The 18271-nt window shown below is 42.9% G+C and overlaps 1 protein-coding gene across 5 annotated transcripts in view; it reads left to right on the top strand.

Annotated features, from left to right (window-relative positions):
- SPATA13 (spermatogenesis associated 13) overlaps positions 1-18271 on the top strand; it is a 127089-nt gene that overhangs the window by 66768 nt on the left and 42050 nt on the right. For 4 of the 5 annotated variants that reach the window (XM_074958484.1, XM_074958495.1, XM_074958506.1 and 1 more), the window contains exons 3-4: positions 11579-11941; positions 15527-15671. In XM_074958484.1, the coding sequence (XP_074814585.1) occupies positions 11579-11941; positions 15527-15671 (508 nt within the window). The remainder of the gene's footprint in view (positions 1-11578; positions 11942-15526; positions 15672-18271) is intronic. The other variant, XM_074958521.1, reaches the window with a different exon arrangement.

Genomic DNA, 18271 nt, shown 5'->3' with positions numbered 1-18271 from the left:
GGCAACAAGGGCACACTGCTGACTCATATCCAGCTTCTCGTCCACTGTAACCCCTAGGTCCTTTTCCGCAGAACTGCTGCCTAGCCATTCGGTCCCTAGTCTGTAGCTGTGCATTGGGTTCTTCCGTCCTAAGTGCAGGACCCTGCACTTATCCTTGTTGAACCTCATCAGGTTTCTTTTGGCCCAATCCTCCAATTTGTCTAGGTCCCTCTGTATCCTATCTCTGCCCTCCAGCGTATCTACCACTCCTCCCAGTTTAGTATCATCCGCAAATTTGCTGAGAGTGCAATCCACACCATCCTCCAGATCATTTATGAAGATATTGAACAAAACCGGCCCCAGGACCGACCCCTGGGGCACTCCACTTGACACCGGCTGCCAATTAGACATGGAGCCATTGATCACTACCCGTTGAGCCCGACAATCTAGCCAACTTTCTACCCACCTTATAGTACATTCATCCAGCCCATACTTCTTTAACTTCCTGACAAGAATACTGTGGGAGACCGTGTCAAAAGCTTTGCTAAAGTCAAGAAACAATACATCCACTGCTTTCCCTTCATCCACAGAATCAGTAATCTCATCATAGAAGGCGATTAGCTTAGTCAGGCATGACCTTCCCTTGGTGAATCCATGCTAACTGTTCCTGATCACTTTCCTCTCATGTAAGTGCTTCAGGATTGATTCCTTGAGGACCTGCTCCATGATTTTTCCAGGGACTGAGGTGAGGCTGACTGGCCTGTAGTTCCCAGGATCCTCCTTCTTCCCTTTTTTAAAGATTGGCACTCCTTCCTGGAGCTGTCCATCCATCCCAGCACCTCAGGGTGCATGTGTGCCACACACACACACACAATCAGGTGTGGTGGTTGCTGTGTGTGTCCCCAGAGAGCTGGTGAATCGGGATCCATACAGAACAGCCTGCCTCCTGCATGCCATGCAGTGAGTGGTGGTTTTGTTTGGCTCCTCTCTGCCCTGACCAGACCCCAGTGTAGCTGCAGCTCCAGACAGTTTCTGATACCCGCCCCCGTGGGGCCCTGCCTGCCTCCCCAGAGCCGAGCCACCTGGGACCAGTGCAGAAGTGGGGTCAGTCTCGGCCAGTGTGGGGGGGCTTGGCTGGGCCCCTCTAGGCAAGTGGGTCCTGAGGGAGCCTGGCAGGGGTGGGGGCAGGCCCTGGCCTGGCTGATAGCGCTGCTCCCAAGGGGCCAGAGTGATTTCCTGCAGGACCGGCCCTGGCCATGCTGCTGGCTCAGCCCAGCTGACAGTCACCCCACCTCCCAGCAGGGGTGGTGAGTGCGGCCAGGGCAGGACGTGGGGGAGTGAGTGTCGGGAGGTCTGTGGTGTGGTGCTGGGCTGTGAGGGGATTGAGGGCAGTGCAGCAGTGCGGGAGGTTTGTGTGTTTTGGTGTGCTAGGCAGTGGGGGGCCTGTTGGGGGTGCTGGGCAGTAGGGGAGATTTGTGTGTTGGGGCGCTGGGTAGTGGGGACCTGTGTGGGGCACTGTGTAGTTGTGGTGGTGGGGCTGTGGGGAAGGGCACTGGGTAGTGGGGGAGGGGAAGATCCGTGTCCCAGCGGCACTTACCTGGGGCAGCTCCCAGGAAGCACCTGGCAGGTCCTTCTGGTTCCTGGGGTCAGGAGCAGCCAGGGGGGTCTCCACGTGCTGCGTCTGCTACAAGTGCTGCTCTGCAGCTCCCATTGGCCAGGAACCATGCCAATGGAAGCTGCGGGGGCAGGACTTGTGGGTAGCGCACAATGCCCCCAGCCACTCCTGATCCTAGGAGCCAGAGGTACCAGGCGTGAGCTGGGTCCTGCCAGCGCTTATCTGGGGCAGCTCCTGGAAAGCAGCCGGCAGGTCCCTCTGGCTCCTAGGGTCAGGGTTGGCCAAGGAGGTCTGCGCCCCGCCCCCACAGCTCCCATTGCCCGCGACAGAGCCGGCGTTCATGGCGGGTGCAGCACATGGCGGGTGCAGCACCCCCACGGCTGCCCCTATGCCTGGGGGCTGCAGGGTCCTGCTGGCCACTTCCAGGGAGCTGTGCAGAGCCAGGTAGGGAGCCTGCCAGCTAGGGTGACCATTCCACTCCAGCCCCACGCCAAAATATCAGGACAAATGGCATCCCAACCATAGATTGGTCAAGACGTGGGACAAACAACTAAATATTGGGTCAGTCCCAATTTTATCTGGACGTCTGGTCACCCTAGCCCCAGCACCTCTTTCATGACAAATTAAGCACTGCGTGCAACCCCATTTTCTTCACTGTGGTTTCATAAGCATGACTAGCAATTAAACCAGTGCAAAACATTTTTAATGTAGACAAACCCTAAGAGTAGAATTTGATCTCTGTGTTCAGCTAAACACCCTTCCCCCCCCACCCCCCCACCCCCACATATGGTGGGTGGATCCGAAAGATTAAATCACATATTGATTGCACTTCCTAGGAAAGACCGATTTCATTCCAGTGCTTTAAAAGCCTTCCTTGTTTTAAATGACAGTACTGGTGGTGGAGAGTTGGGAGGGGAGAGAAAGGATATGCTTGTGGGAGTTGCATTTAACCATAAGGGAAACCTGAACACTTTTATCTTGTGTATGAAATGGGAATGTTTAATGCGGATGATTAAATCATGGTAAAAGATGCAAACAAAATCTTGATTGTTGTAGTTTCTGTCTAAAGTAAAAAATACTCACCTGCATGGTAACAATTGGTATATTGACTATGCCAACACTAAAATCTAGTGAAAATTGCCTGTCTTCCAGACCTAGTCAACTGTGAGTTACTGGGCACTGGTATCATTTCAGGCTTATTGTAGAAATGATTGTTGCTCCTGAAATTTTGAAAGAATGCAGCAGCTTTGTGTTTTCTGAAATTGAAAACCTGCACAGTCATCAGTTTGATTATATCTGCGACCCTTTACTCCTTTGTAAATAAACTATTAATCATGTCCATCAAATATAAAATGACAGTTGTGACCTTAACAAGCAGTGATAATGTGTGTGAGCTTCAGCTAAAGTTTCCTGCCATTGTTTAGCAACAAGAAAAAGAGCAAAGGTTAGCTCCTGTAATTTAACTGGGTGGAGACACTTTATCTGACCTTTTCACTGTTAAGTGTAGATGATAAAATTATTTATGACCACATTGTTTCCACATGTTCATGTACATTGTGCCGGGGCATATGGCTTTTAAAACCTATTCTGACATTACTATTGACTTCTTAGTATTTGTCAGTTCTCAGACTCCACAGGAACATTGAGTACTTAAATAGTCAGCAGTTATCACAATGGGTTTGTGGGAATAAGAAGGTTCATACATTTTGACACATTACTAAATACACACTAAAATTCGTATTTAAGTTATCAGAACTATCAAGTAGCTACATAAAATAACATTTGGGTTTTTTTTCTGTTGGTTTGTACAGTACATGAGTGTCTGCTGTGAGCCTTTTGTCATGTACGTGAGGATGTGAAGGATTATCTACTGCAAGTTTTCAGTGAAAACATTAAGTTTTGAAACTTCTCAAACTGCTCTCATCTGTTTGTTACCCACTCTCAGTCAGCAGTTTTATCTTCAGTTTAGTTTACTAAACCTGCTTATAAGTTGCTGTCAGAAATTAATCTTTGTTTTTTTACATAGGCATTATTAGATTTTTATCTCTAGCTTCCCTGAAAGTTAGAAAAATGATGCTGATTATTTTTATTTTTAAATAACCTTTTCAATGAAAATACTAAGGCTAAAGGCCCAGTCCATTATAACTTTTAAATTAGTTTGTAACTGGTTAGGCCATATAGGATATGCTTTACACTTCTTGAAATTCTTGTTCTACCTAAAAACTTGAGGGACTGTAACAGGGTGGCATGCCTGTAAGGCTGGAAGGCCTGGGGCTGGTCAACCCTGATTACTAAGGAGTCACACCTGTACTGTGTTAGGAACCTGATGGGGCCTGATGAAGGACAGCTAATTCCTCTGTAAAGGGCAGCAGGAAAATGCGGGGAATGATCAAGGATCAGAGAGTGCTAGAAGTGAGTAGACTCTAGCAGAGAATAAAGCCTGGGAGTGGCCTGCCAAAGCAGGAAAGGCCCCAGGCAGGAATGCCTTGGAGGAGGAAGAGAAACCTTTGTTTTGTGTGGACTTTTGGATGGACTTTGTTCTGGGATTTTAAGTTCTGTGTGGAGTTCATTTTATATGAATAAACCCAGTCCCTAAGGAGGGGTATTTTGGACCACATAAAACCTGTGTGACGTTTTATTTGCATAGTCCAAGATGAAAAACTGAGACAGGCTGCCTGTAGCATGACTCTAGGTCATATAAGGTGGCATACAGGAGGTGGCTGTCTTGGTAAAAGGCAGCAGGTTTAAAACGAAGGGAAGTACTTCTTCACACAATGCCATCAACCTGTGATACTCATTGCCAGGGGATGTTGTGAAGGCCAAATGTGTAACTGGGTTAAAAAAAGAATTGGGTAAGTTCCTGGAGGATAGGTCCATCAATAGCCAAGATGGTCAGGGATGCAACCCCATGTGCTGGCTGTCCCGTAGGCTCTGATTGCCAGAAGCTGAGACTGGATGTTAGGGGATGGATCACTTGATCATTTCCCTGTTCTGTTCATTCTCTTTGAAGTATCTGGCATTGGTCACTGTTGGAAGACAGGATACTGGGCTAGACGGACCATTGGTCTGACCCAGTATGGCCATTCTTATGTCCTTATGTTGTAACATTAAGGGTATTTATTTACATTCATGCTATCATGACTGACAACTAGAAAAACAGTCGACGACAGAGTCAATTTTCCTTTGACAATTAATAATACCTGTGATGGGGTATACCAGACCCTCTGATGCTCCCTGCTGGAGGCCTCGTGGCCCTGCCACACCCCACCCCAAAAGAGGGCAGTGGAGAAGGTCCTCCATGCTGCCTAATGGGACTGTGTGGGATACAGCCAATCAAGGCCCAGCAGCCTAGTATAAGAATTGCTGTATGGCCGCCAGAGGGAGTTCAGTTCTTTGCTGGAGCTGTAGGAGTGTGGCAGGGGTATGGCTGGCTGATGGAGCTACAGAACCTTGGACAGGGCAGCACTGCCAGAAGCCAGGGAGAGCGAGAAGGAGCCTTGAGCTGGTTGCTGAGACTCCATTAGGATGTGGCCCTGAGGTAAGGGTGAAGATGGCACAGGGCCGCGGGGAAGTGGCCCAGGGAATTAGAGAAGCCATGTGACATAGTTAAAGGGACACAGCAGGTGACTACTACCTACAGGGTCCCTGGGCTGGGACCTGGAGTAGTGGGCAGGCCTGGGTCCCCCCCACCCCACCATTAGCCTCTGGAGGAAGTGGCCTGGACACTGAGGCAACCCACAGAGGGAACTGAACTATAGTGGCCCAGCTGGAGAGCTGTAACCAGGAAGCCCCACAGGGCGACTATATTGTCTCCAGGGCGGGAGCCCTGGGGCACTGCTCTATCCCATAGCAGGGACTATCTGAGAGAGAGAGAGAGTGCAGGCAAACGTACTTGGCCAAGGGGGCACTCACGAGTGGTGAGTTACCCCGTTACAGTACCATTTGATTAGCTTTGTAAACCTCCGCACATTCATCAACACAAACAGCAATATTTTAGAAGGTACAAAGAATAGCTACATGTGCATGGGAATCAAAGTAAGAGGAAACTGGAAATGAAAGAGGCAGAGTTTGAAACAGCTAAGGCCATGTCTACAATATCACTTATGTTGGCAAAACTTATGTCGCTCAGGGATGTGAAAAAACCACTCCCTTGAGTGACATAGGTTTCGCCAGCATAAGTGGTATTGTTCACAGCGCTATGGCGGTGCGAGAGCTTCTCCTGCCAACATAGCTACTGCTGCTCATTGGGGGTGGTTTAATTATGTCGATGGGAGAGCTCTCCTGTTGGCATAGAACGGCTACACGAGAGATCTTACAGTGCCGTAGCTGCATCAGTACAGCTATTCCACTGTAAGGTCTCTACTGTAGACATCGCCTAAGAGAGTGTTAGCCCGTGCTAACTTCAGCAGTGCATCATGGAGCAAATGTGAAAATTTGGAGATACTGAAATGGAATGCTTTAATAGTTTCCTTGTGGAGCCAGACAGATAAGGCTGAGAACCGTTAATTCAATGCTCTAGTGAGAAATAGCTATGGAGTATAATGAACTCACAGATACACCTTGATGTTTGAGTAATAAATTGAATCCTGATGGAATCACTAATGTGACTTTAAAAGAGAATCAACTTATACCCTGATGATACCTGAAGCAAGATTGAAGAAAGGCTAATCTTTCAGAGAATAGGAAGCTAGCTGCTTCCCCACAATATCATATCTGGTAACAATAAAGACCTTTGCTGATGTTCTCAGGGCTTATGGACACAGTTATACTGGTACACAAGTGCTTATGCTAGTATAGCTTAGTCTGGTTCAGGAACTAGAATAAGCTATGTGGCTATAAGGCACTTGTATACCAGTACAACTGTGTCTACAGTAGGTGTTTTACTGGCAACACCCCTAAAAGCAGTTATGCTGGTAAATCTTTTAAGAGTAGACCAGTATTCTCTATCACACCAACAGATCTAGCAGGAGAGGGCTCATTCGGGCAAAACACCCAGAGAAGACAATGCACGGGACTGAATGTGTGAAGTCACTAGTTTTGTCTAAGGGTATGTCTGCACTACGGAGACTACACTGGCATTGGTAGAGTGCCATAGCTAAACTGGCATAACCCCGTAATATAGATACAACCTACACTGACTGAAGGGTTTTTTTCTGTCAGTGTAGGACCATCGCCTCCCCGAGTGATGGCAGCTACATCGATGGAAACATTCTTCTGTCAACATAACTGCATCTACATTGGGGTTAGGTCGGCATAGCAACGGTACTTGGGGGTGGGGAGGGCGGTTCACACCCCTGACGGATGTAGCTGTGTTGACCTAACTTTTAACTGTAGACCAGGCCTAAAGAATGACTGCAGAGCTGGTCCTTATCCAGCTATAAAAGCTGAGCTAAGATTTAAGCTGCTAAAGGTCTGATGCTGATCTTGTTTACGCTGATAATAATAATACTTATACTTATAGCAGTAATAACTCCACTTTAGTTAGTAGAGTTATACATTGGTTTGACATTGGCAAGTGAGGTCCTAACTATGGAACTGCTGTACCTTGACCCCTGTCTGTGAGATCAGCCAGCCCACAGACAAGAGGTTAACAGTGAGATATTACATAGTCATAGAAAGTAATAACGGGGCTCTGACTTAGCAAGTGTTCATGTAGGATGGTGCATTTTTAGGAATGCTGTATTGGTGAAAATATATATATAAATGGAGTGTTACAAGGATTGTTTAGTTCCCCATACAACCTTTATTCTTCCACTTTAGTGCAAATAACTAGAGCTCTACTTGAACAGTGATTGTTTATTTATTTTTATTATCCTTTACAGTGCTTGGAAGAATCCTGGTGACTTGACAGTGTAAACAGAAATATAAGGCCCCAAAGAGTTTAATTTTAGATGTACATAATGTGCTGAGGGAAGGGAAGAGCGGACAGATTTGAATACAGTATTTGCTGTACAAGAACAGATCTTTTAGCCTAACTCTCTAATTTTCTTTTAAGACATTTTGTTTTTAAACTTTGTGGGAAGGTGAAACCTCAGCACTCCAAGGAGTTAAGGTCTCCCTCAAGCTGTTCCTGCTTTAGGGATTTTCTGAAAATTTCCCAACATTAGCCTTCTCCACGGGTGCTAGCCACAAGCGCTAGTGTAGAGCGACTGCCAGTGTTCTTACCATTATGTGATCTAGACCTGTTCTGAGCAAGGACAAAAGCCTTGAGCCTTCTCTACACTAGAAATACAAAACACTTCTGATTCCACCATTGCTAGCACTAATGGAGCTGCTTTAGAACTAGATCAACAGTAGGAGAATTTTGGAGACTCCTGTGTGACACAGCCTTAGTGAGACCTTTAATTCCCCTAAAATGTTAAAATTCATCCAAAGGTGGTGGTTGTTTAAGTTGTACTGAAATGGTGTATAGGTGTGTGCTGGACGCACTGCATGGAGTGATTTTCACCGTACATGAAGCAGTATGCACACCTGTAGTGCTCTTTACAAATGCTGATGATAGTAATGTGTGTGAATCTGATTTCACTTATACCAGTACAAAGCAGGAGTAACACCTTTGAAGTCAGTGGAGTTGCACCAGTGTAAATGAGACCAGGACTGGGGCCCAGTGGCCTGAGTCCTGTGCATACTGCACACACGTGAGTTATCCCACTGATGTCAAAAGTCACACTCATACTTATGCTTGCAGGATTTGGGCTGCCTGCTAGATAATGAATCCTTTATTCCCACTGGTGAGCAATTGCTTGTATGAGTCCTCTGATTGACATCAGTGGGACTACTTAGCAAGTAACTGATCACCAGTGGGAGTGAGATTATGATTTTGGTTTTGGGAGGATTATGTTCTTTGTTGTATAAGTGCTTTATGTTACCGATTACATATCTAGGCCTAAAAATAGCCGTACTTTAACATCATGTATTGGAAAACAGAAATTAAGCACTACTATATGGATCTGCTACTGTACTTTGGGTGGAGTGCTGCAAATCGTGAACAGTCTGTTTGCACAGGTTTATTGCTCAAGATAGGAGTATGAACAGCAGATTAGGAGATGATATGTGACGTGTCCTTTCCTTAGTCTAAAAGTACAAGGTCATGGAATGAATGCTTTGCCTTACTAGTTGCATTGCAAGTCTGTTCGGATGTGTTTTTCTCTAAGAAAAAAACTATGTAAAACAAAAATATAGAATGACTCAGGTCAACTCCCTGCTCTCTCAGTGTGTATGTGGAGCTCTATTACCTGTGTCAGATCCTAAAGTAGGTCTTTCTAGCACCTTATTTAAATCTGTGTTCTGATGCTGCAATCAGAGGAGTAGTTTTTAAATGCCAGATCTGCAGCTGGTGCAAACTGATATAGCTTCATTGACTTCAGTGGAGCTAACCTGATTTGCACCAGTTAAAGTACTAGCCATTAGCTAGGATCTATAGATTTGTTTGAGATCAATTTTATTTGCAATTTAGAATTCATAGTTTACCTATTTGCTCTATTTATAATAAATTTTGCATTGTCAGGGGAATAATTTAGTGCAGAAGTCTACCTGTATTGATTCCCCCTCTTATTACAATAATCAGATTAAATATTTAGACTACAAGGAACAATTCCTTCTAGTACCTAAAATTATTGTACACAATGATGCACTCAAAGGACCAACAAAAATTGGCTGCTTAATGATGGTTGCCTTCCAAAAAGGTGGAGCAGACATATCCAAACAAAAGACTGACAAATAAGGGATTTTGCTGTTGCAGATTTCATTGTATATTTCTGGAGGCTGATACTAGATTATGCATGTGCTGTGAATATATAAAATTCCAGCAACAGAAAATGGCTGAAATGTCATGGTGCCTTGCTCTAATTGACAACCAAATATTGTATCTTAAGTGCGTTCCTTGTTTGCTGAATATGTGTCATTTCTAATCTTTTAACGTTAGCATAAACGTAATATGGCAGGCTGAAATATTTGTTAATTAGAAGTGCTGAGAAGATAGTACATATTGTCTAAATTGTAATGCAAGCTGTAATAAAAAAATGGGCTGAAGGAAAGAGAGGAAGGAAGGAAGGAAGCAAAAGTAAATAGCACAAGCTTGTGGTATGTGTGAGTTATTACAACAGAGTCCGCTAGCTCAGCAGTGATTCACTATTGCCATTTTAGCCTGTCTTTTTTTTAAGAGCTTTCTAATTCAGCTGAAATCTCATCAGGCATCCATCCAAATTGGTTGTCATCCAAAGACACTATTTTCCTTCTCTCTCTTTCTCTTTTGGTTCTCAGTCAAAATTGTTCAAGAAGTTAAGTTGTTTCTCTGCTACACAGCAGAAATTATGCCATTTGGAGCAGATTCAGCACTTTTCTGGTTCTCGTGTACTATTAAAGTTGCTTAAAAGAGTTTCTGTGCTGCATTTACTATGGGTCATGCAACAAAGATGGTTTCATTGAAGCAGCCTTGGTGGACCAAAATATAGGGCCGAGTTATTCCCTTTGGTGTAAAAATCTGTGGAATGGGAAAATATACCTACAAAATTTTGTTGAATTGGAGGGGCTGCTGTTCTGCCACATGGTTCCCTTACTAAGACACAAAGGTAAAGGGAAAGAAGCTAAGGACACTGAACTGAATACTGCAGTTCTTTAGAACTGACATCCCTCTATGCACCTACCAAGCTTCCTTCCCCCCCAGGATGGGTGGTATGGCAGGTGGATGTGCTGGCCTTCAGTTGGTTTTCTATCTTTGACTACCTGTATATGTATCTTGTGCTTGTCTTTGGGGGTGTCACAGAGCAGAACTTAAAAAGAAAAAACTGCTACGTTAACCCACAAGTGACTTTGCTATGTAAGCTAAGACCACTTCTACTGAGAGAAAAACACACAGACCACCTGCCCTACAAATTCTTCCACAGTTCACCACCCCAAATGCATGCAGATTTTGCCCTGTGCTAAGCTGCAGCACAGAGGATGCCTGTGGCTATATACTGTAGACAAGCAAGCAGCCGAGCAGCCTTTTCTCCTCCATTTAACTCTACATCCCTTTTCTGTGCAATTTCCATGGGTGTGCTCCCCTACACACTGCCCTGAGGGCCCATAGTGTGCAACATCATCATTTTCAGTGGGTTGATCTTAGCAATTACATTTTATATCGATGTAAATTATTCTAAATAGATAAATACATTATAAATCAGGCAACACAGTAAGAGTTCAGATTTCCCTTTCAAGCATCCATGCTTTGGCCTTGTGGAAGTGATGAACCAAAGCCCACATTAATTCACAATGAAACTGTCCGAAATTCACTGTTCATGAAAGTAATTACAATCTGTACGCATCGCACCAGCAGATCTACAACACTTTTAGAAAGGGGGTAAGCACGGTTATCTTCATTTTATTGATGGGAGACTGAAGCCGTAGATCCTATGACTTGGCCATTGTCACACACTAAGCTCCTTGTAGAGACAGGAATAGAGCTCAGTTCCCCTGATTCCCAGACTCGGTGCTTAGTCGCTGAGTTCACAGCTACCCTTGTTAGCTGCTTGCAGTGTTACCTCTTTTCATTGAGAAAGGAAAATAGAGCAGAATAATACATTTCTGTTGAATGTTTGCATAAAACTCTCTACAAAAAGAGAATACCGCGTATCATACTTTCTGTGCAGACATTATTTTCAGGCTGTTTGTTCAGCAAATTCGGTATTTATGTCGGGGTCTGTTGCCACTGGGAAGATAATAATCCAATCATAGTAATGTTGTTAGCAATGCTCATTTGCCTAATTCATGCTTATGATTGTGGGTCATCGTTAGCCATCACATACAGTGTAATGTCTCTGTGGCAAAGTTATGTATTTAATTTGTTACTGAAGTGTCAGTTGCATTTATTATAATATGTTGTTGTTTATGGATACTGTAACACTTTTATAGCAATTTAAACCACATGCCATATGAGAAACATCTTTTAATTTTTTCTGTATCTGAAAATGCTGTGGCTTATTTGACTTGTTCACCTTTAAAAAGGTTGTTGTTGATGACCAGTGGAGGATGTCCCCATCCCAGGATGAAGAAAGGACAGATGCACAAAAGTTCACTCCCAGAAGATGGGGCTCTGGAAAAAGATCTCGGCCAAGGCCACTCTCAGACTATGGTCAGTTGGCAATCAGGAGTTTCTCAATACCAGAAGATTCAGTTGCAGTGGAGTCTCAGAAAACAGACTGTGTAGATGGTGAAAGTCAGCCTGGATTTGCTTCTGTGGAGTCTACAGCTCAAATCAGTACAGTAGGTCACCAAAGAGGGCGAAAACGAAGACCCATCTCTTTAATAGGTGGGATCAGTTTCTATGGGAACAGCCAGACAGAAGAAATAGAAGATCTGCTGACACAAGTAAGATATAAGATGTGCTCTCTGCAAACTACAAAAGACTCTTCCACTTCCTTGCCTTTATCTTCAAGCTAGAAAATAGAGTGGACATTTCCTTTCCTTTCTTCTCTTTTTCCAAGTTGACCTCTCATACTTTGTTTCACTTTCCTTGTCTCTAATTTTTTTGTAAAAAAGCCATAACATAAGATCTTGACTTTTGGATAATCTTGCTTGCATTGTAAACTAACCCTCTTTCTTTCTTGGGACGTTATTTCCCGTAGCAGTTTAAAAATGCTTATTTGTCTATAATAAAGTCACATGTATTTTTGATTAGTCTACAACACACAGGATGTAGGATTCAAGTGAGAGGTGCATACAAGTAATATTATAAATTCAATAAAGTATTCATAATCCTTTGAAACTGAGCCTCTTAAAAAGCTTTGGGTATGAACTGCTTGGGATTAGCACATGTATAGTTAAATGGATAATCCATTCAAAAACACTGTAGAACAGATCAGGATCTCAGACTGGATGTCTCAGGGATTTGGTAACATGAAATAGAGTCTTTCCATTGACGTTAATGGGCTGTGGCTCAGGTTCAATCTCTTTTGCTTAAATGTGCCTGTGAGCAGCAGCTAACCAAAATTAATATAATATGACAGCACTTGGGTAGCTTGTGAGAAATTACTTAGTCCAGTTTCTAATTGACAGATATTCACATAGAAAAACATTCACAACTTTATTCCTTGGAGAATTCTGCACTACAGTGCAATGCAGCATTTTTCAGAAATTAACGTTGTGCGGGCAGAATTTCCTTTCCCCCACAAAAATGGGCTGCAGTGCTGTTGGCCACCACTAGGGGCCGCTGGACCCACCAGTTCGCATATCAAGACACTGCAAGGGGAGAGGGAGGGAGCTAGTGGGTTCCTGACAGCTGCAGTTCCCAGCATGCCCTGAGGGAAGGAGAGGGTGGTGCACAGGAAATTCGGTGCAAGCCTGGGACTGATCATCAGGCTGTTTCTCTCTCTGGAACCCTGGGCTTTGGGGGAGTGGAAGGGGGCAGAGAAAGAGGAATTGGGTTGTCATAGGGATTTCTTCAACTCTCTACTCCTGGGGGAATTTTTTTCTGTCTGTATTGTTACAAACATACTTGTTGACAGGTATGTTGAAAAAAAATACCAAAATAATTGAAACTGACATGATTATGTGGTGTTATTTTGACAAATAAAATTTGTAGAATTTTTCAGAATTTTAAAATACTGTGTGCAGAATTTTTATTTTTTTGGCACAGAATTATTTGGTGCAGAATGCCCCCAGGAGTAAGTACTTGAACTGGCCCCTCTGTTGGCTATGCTAAGAGGTCAAGGAATGAATAAATTTGGGAAATGAAAGCACCTCTTTCACCCCTAGACGTAGTCTACAGCACTGAGTTGAGGCAGTGAAAAGAAGCCTGCGTAGTTGTACATGTTCAACAGATAGTAAGAGAACTTTGGTCTCAAGTCCTATCCACAATGCATTCTCTCTGTTAACATGTTCTGCACGCAATGAAAAAGTTTGAGAACCCCTAGTTCAAGTAAATTAACTGAACACAGAGAAAAAATATAGTATTTCCTTTAAAAGTATTTTGAAGTTGTTAAAGAGACCTGATTGCTCTTAGTCTTAATTGTCCTCATGAGACTCTACCTCGTGCTGGGAAATTCAATACAGTGTCATTAAAAGCAAAGCCCCCATTGAAAAGAAACAATGATCCCACTCACTGTATGGGAATGCTAAAATAATGACAGGTTTTTCAGAGTTTCCTGTGAAAACTATTTTTTAACATGGATATTCTTATGTAGTCCGTAATTCTTTTGTTGTGTAGTATAATGCAGTTGTCCTTTACATTTTCCTGATCAAAAATAGCTGGATCCTCCTGTACTCTTTTCCAGCAAAACTGATTGAAATCAATGGAAGTTTTGTCTGTGTACAAACCAATGCTGCAGTCCCTAATAAAAGATCTATATTGTTTAATTAGTTCATTAAATAGTTAAATTTTTGTGTTCATGTGAGATTATCAAATCTATGCCTTCATGAATTGTAAATAAATAATAGTTGGTTTTCAAGAGGTGCTCTTTAATAGTGTTAGGGCTTTAAGTCCAACCTACCTTGAAAAGTGCCCCTTATTTCTTATGACTTACCTTTACTCCCACTGAAGTTCAATGGCAGTTCTTCTGTTGCCTACAAAGGGATCAGGATCAAGGCTTTAATGATTAAATTATAATTGCCCAGGAATAAATACATTAAAAGTAATTGTCATTGCGGATATTGGGTGTTTGTTATGGAAGAATTTGGAGTTGCTTTTCTTGCTTTAGTTCAGTAGTGCAGTTCCGAGATATTGATATACCATAGAGCAAATAATTTGTAAAGAATGAAATAATAATTAGATCAGATTAAAATATATCAAGATATTTTTCAGTCCGGTGTTTGGTAGTTAAATTGCTAGTTTAAATGTATGAAAAAGACTTACGATTGAGGAACACATATATCAGAACTATTTCATAAAAAGCTTTTAAAGCCTAATTTTCATGTAGCAGATTTTTTTTTCTTGAAGGTGTTGAACATCAGTGGAATGTGAAAAAAGTGCTGTTAACTCGTTTTGTTTTGTCTGACAGCTTCATGTGGGGGAAAAAGCTTTCAAGCAATAGTAAATCACTTGTGTCATACCAGTGGGTCAACAAATAGTTCATAGAGAGGATCTGGTGTATCTATATGCTTAATTTACAAACCTAAGAGGAAAAACAAGTAACAGACTAAGGCCATGTCTACACTAGTGAGCTTACAGCGGCACAGCTGTACCGATGCATCTGCACTGCTGTAAGATCGCTCATGTAGCCGCTATGCCGACAGGAGACAGCTCACCCGTCGACATCATAAAACCACCGTCACGAACAGCAGTAGCTATGTCGGCAGGAGAAGCTAAAAGGTGCCAAATTTGCATTAATGTAGTCCCGTTTCAAACAAGACTACATTAATATGGACTAGGTACCTTTTAGCTCATGCAACACTGCAATTCACACCCCTCTAGTCCAGGGGCCATGCAGATAAGCTCTAAGAAAAAAACCAGGTTTAAGATTCTTTTTTGGTTTAACTATAAAATATGTTCCTTCGCAGCAGTACGTTTATCTCGAACAACATTCTGGGAAATTAATACACCTGGTTGTATAATTTCTATTCTTTCTTTCTATTCAGTGTTTCCATTCTGTTACATATTTACAGTTGGCTGACATTACAGTAAACTATTCTGAGATAAGTTAGCTACCAGAGCGTTTAGACTTGGAATATTATGGAGCGAAGACTATAAAGCAGAATATACAGTGTCACTAAACGTAACAGAACATTATGGAGTTTTCAATATAACAGAGAACCTTAATGCTATAAGATATTTACCATAATATTGTGTATGGAATGTGGTGGTCAATCAGTTTTATGACTGCTTGAACTAGGGGTTCTTAGTGTCCGTATAGTCAGCTTGAGAGTGTAAGGAAACCCTGTTTCATACCTGTAGCTGTCTTTGGCTTACTGGTAGCTTTTACTTCTAATAATAATGGATTTTCTTTTTTCTCTCTGTAGCCAATAACAAGGCCGCCTGTTCCAGCCCATCAAGTTCCCCCATATAAAGCTGTTTCAGCCAGATTCCGGCCCTTCACCTTTTCACAAAGCACCCCCATTGGCCTGGATCGAGTGGGACGGAGGCGGCAAATGAGAGCATCTAATGGTAAGTTTTACAGGTCTTTTTAAGGGGTTACACACGAAATATATTACAAAAATGGAGAGAATGGGCCAATTCATTAGTGCCTTGGATGGTGGGTATAAACTTCACAGAGGATGTAAATCGATGCAAATGGTAAAGTAGCTTATGATGAAGCTGTTTTATTTTATACCTTCCTGTTAGTGCTTGTCCTGCTATGCTTAAGTTACACTTGTATTGTACACCCACTGAATGTTAAATTGTTGTAAGTTGCTCCCCTTTACCACTTAGAATCATAGAATCATAGAATATCAGGGTTGGAAGGGACCTCAGGAGGTCATCTAGTCCAACCCCCTGCTCAAAGCAGGACCAATCCCCAATTAAATCATCCCAGCCAGGGCTTTGTCAAGCCTGACCTTAAAAACTTCTAAGGAAGGAGATTCTACCACCTCCCTAGGTAACGCATTCCAGTGTTTCACCACCCTCCTAGTGAAAAAGTTTTTCCTAATATCCAACCTAAACCTCCCCCACTGCAACTTGAGACCATTACTCCTTGTCCTGTCATCTTCTACCACTGAGAATAGTCTAGAACCATCCTCTTTGGAACCACCTCTCAGGTAGTTGAAAGCAGCTATCAAATCCCCCCTCATTCTTCTCTTCTGCAGACTAAACAATCCCAGTTCCCTCAGCCTCTCCTCATAAGTCATGTGTTCCAGACCCCTAATAATTTTTGTTGCCCTTCGCTGGACTCTCTCCAATTTATCCACATCCTTCTTGTAGTGCGGGGCCCAAAACTGGACACAGTACTCCAGATGAGGCCTCACCAATGTCGAATAGAGGGGAACGATCACGTCCCTCGATCTGCTCGCTATGCCCCTACTTATACATCCCAAAATGCCATTGGCCTTCTTGGCAACAAGGGCACACTGCTGACTCATATCCAGCTTCTTGTCCACTGTAACCCCTAGGTCCTTTTCCGCAGAACTGCTGCCTAGCCATTCGGTCCCTAGTCTGTAGCTGTGCATTGGGTTCTTCCGTCCTAAGTGCAGGACCCTGCACTTATCCTTGTTGAACCTCATCAGGTTTCTTTTGTACTTGTACTCATATTTTCAATCCATGTACTCCCTGCTGCTCTCTGAAGGCTTGTCTATGTGGGAAGGTAGGCTGCATTAACTAAGGGCTTGTCTACACTGGCACTTTACAGCACTGCAACTTTCTCGCTCAGGGGTGTGAAAAAAACACACCCCTGAGCGCTGCAAGGTTCCACACCGTAAAGTGCCAGTGTAGACAGTGCGCCAACACTGGGAGCTATTCCCCTCGTGGAGGTGTTTTTTTGCCGCGACTACACAGCCACATTAAAGCGCTGCTGTGGCCAGCATTTTAACGTTGCTAGTGAAGATGTGCCATAAGATGTGAATTTAAAGTCCACTAAAGCACATTAAGCCTTTGTGTGGAGCCTCTCATTCAGAAGTCAGGAGCAGCTGCTGAAAGAGAGTGTTGAGAGGGGGATTTAATGAACTTTAACTAAGCACTTTAAATTCACACCTTGAGTTAATTCAGATTAATTTCCAATGTAGCCAAGCCCTAAATCACCAAAGGATTTGTCCCAGAGATTGGTATGGGAGTTGTAGCTGCCTACCAAAAGGATGAATGTAGTCCATGACATTTATCCAGTTTTATGTGAAGTACAAATCCTTAGAAAGGACTGTAAAATCAGATGCCTTTTTGCAGCAGTGTCTTTTAATGTCCTTTTGATTTGCCCCTTACATTTATTCTCCAGTTCTACTTATCCTTAGCATTTACTTGCCACATTATCTCAAGCTGATAGCAAGAACAATAGTATCTTCTCATAAATCATTAATTTGCAGGAGATGTTAAAAGAAGCTTGGTCAATATCATCTGTCTTCTTTCAGATACTAGAGAACATCCTCTGAGCAATTTTACTCATTTTTCATTATCAAGGGCCTAAAAAGTCAAAGTGCATTCTTCACTTCAGGCCCCTTCACTTCAGTATTCTAAAGAATAGCTGCTATAAAGCCACTTGCAACCTGCACTGTACTGCTCCATACATACATGGAGTAAGTAGCATTGAAATCAGGATCTACTGTGACTGAAGTGGAAGATCTTATCAAATAGCACTTTCAGTGTTTCTTTATTAAAAATTAAGAGCATTATTCAAATAACTTTTCAGGAGCCTGTATTTGTTGCAGATTCATACCAGTTCCAAGTCAAATTGTTAACTAGATCATGCAACTTCATCTAAATTCCAGGGAAGGAAGACCCTTAATCCACAAATACATTATTTTAGCTATCAGGGTATTTACATACTGCATGCTAAAATCCACAGAAGACAATCACTGAGATGGAAAAGTAATACTAGGTAAGTATTCAAGATACCTTTAGCCTCTTCTAATTAATTTCACAACTAGAAATGGAGAGACTGTGTACAATGGGACCAGCCAATTCTCCTCTGATCACTAGCAGGTGCTCCATGGACCACAATTTGGGAATTACTGGATGTGGTATTGAGATTGTGTGTATAAATATTACAATATTGGAGACAGTTCTAAGCGTAGAAGAATTTATAGTCCAACTTGAAATGATTAAGTAGTACCTCTCTCCATGAG

This window comes from Natator depressus, chromosome 1, assembly GCF_965152275.1.
Source record: "Natator depressus isolate rNatDep1 chromosome 1, rNatDep2.hap1, whole genome shotgun sequence".
NCBI lineage: Eukaryota > Metazoa > Chordata > Testudines > Cheloniidae > Natator > Natator depressus.
The sequence above is the reverse complement of the archived record's forward strand: the minus strand, read 5'-3'. Positions and strand labels throughout refer to the sequence as shown.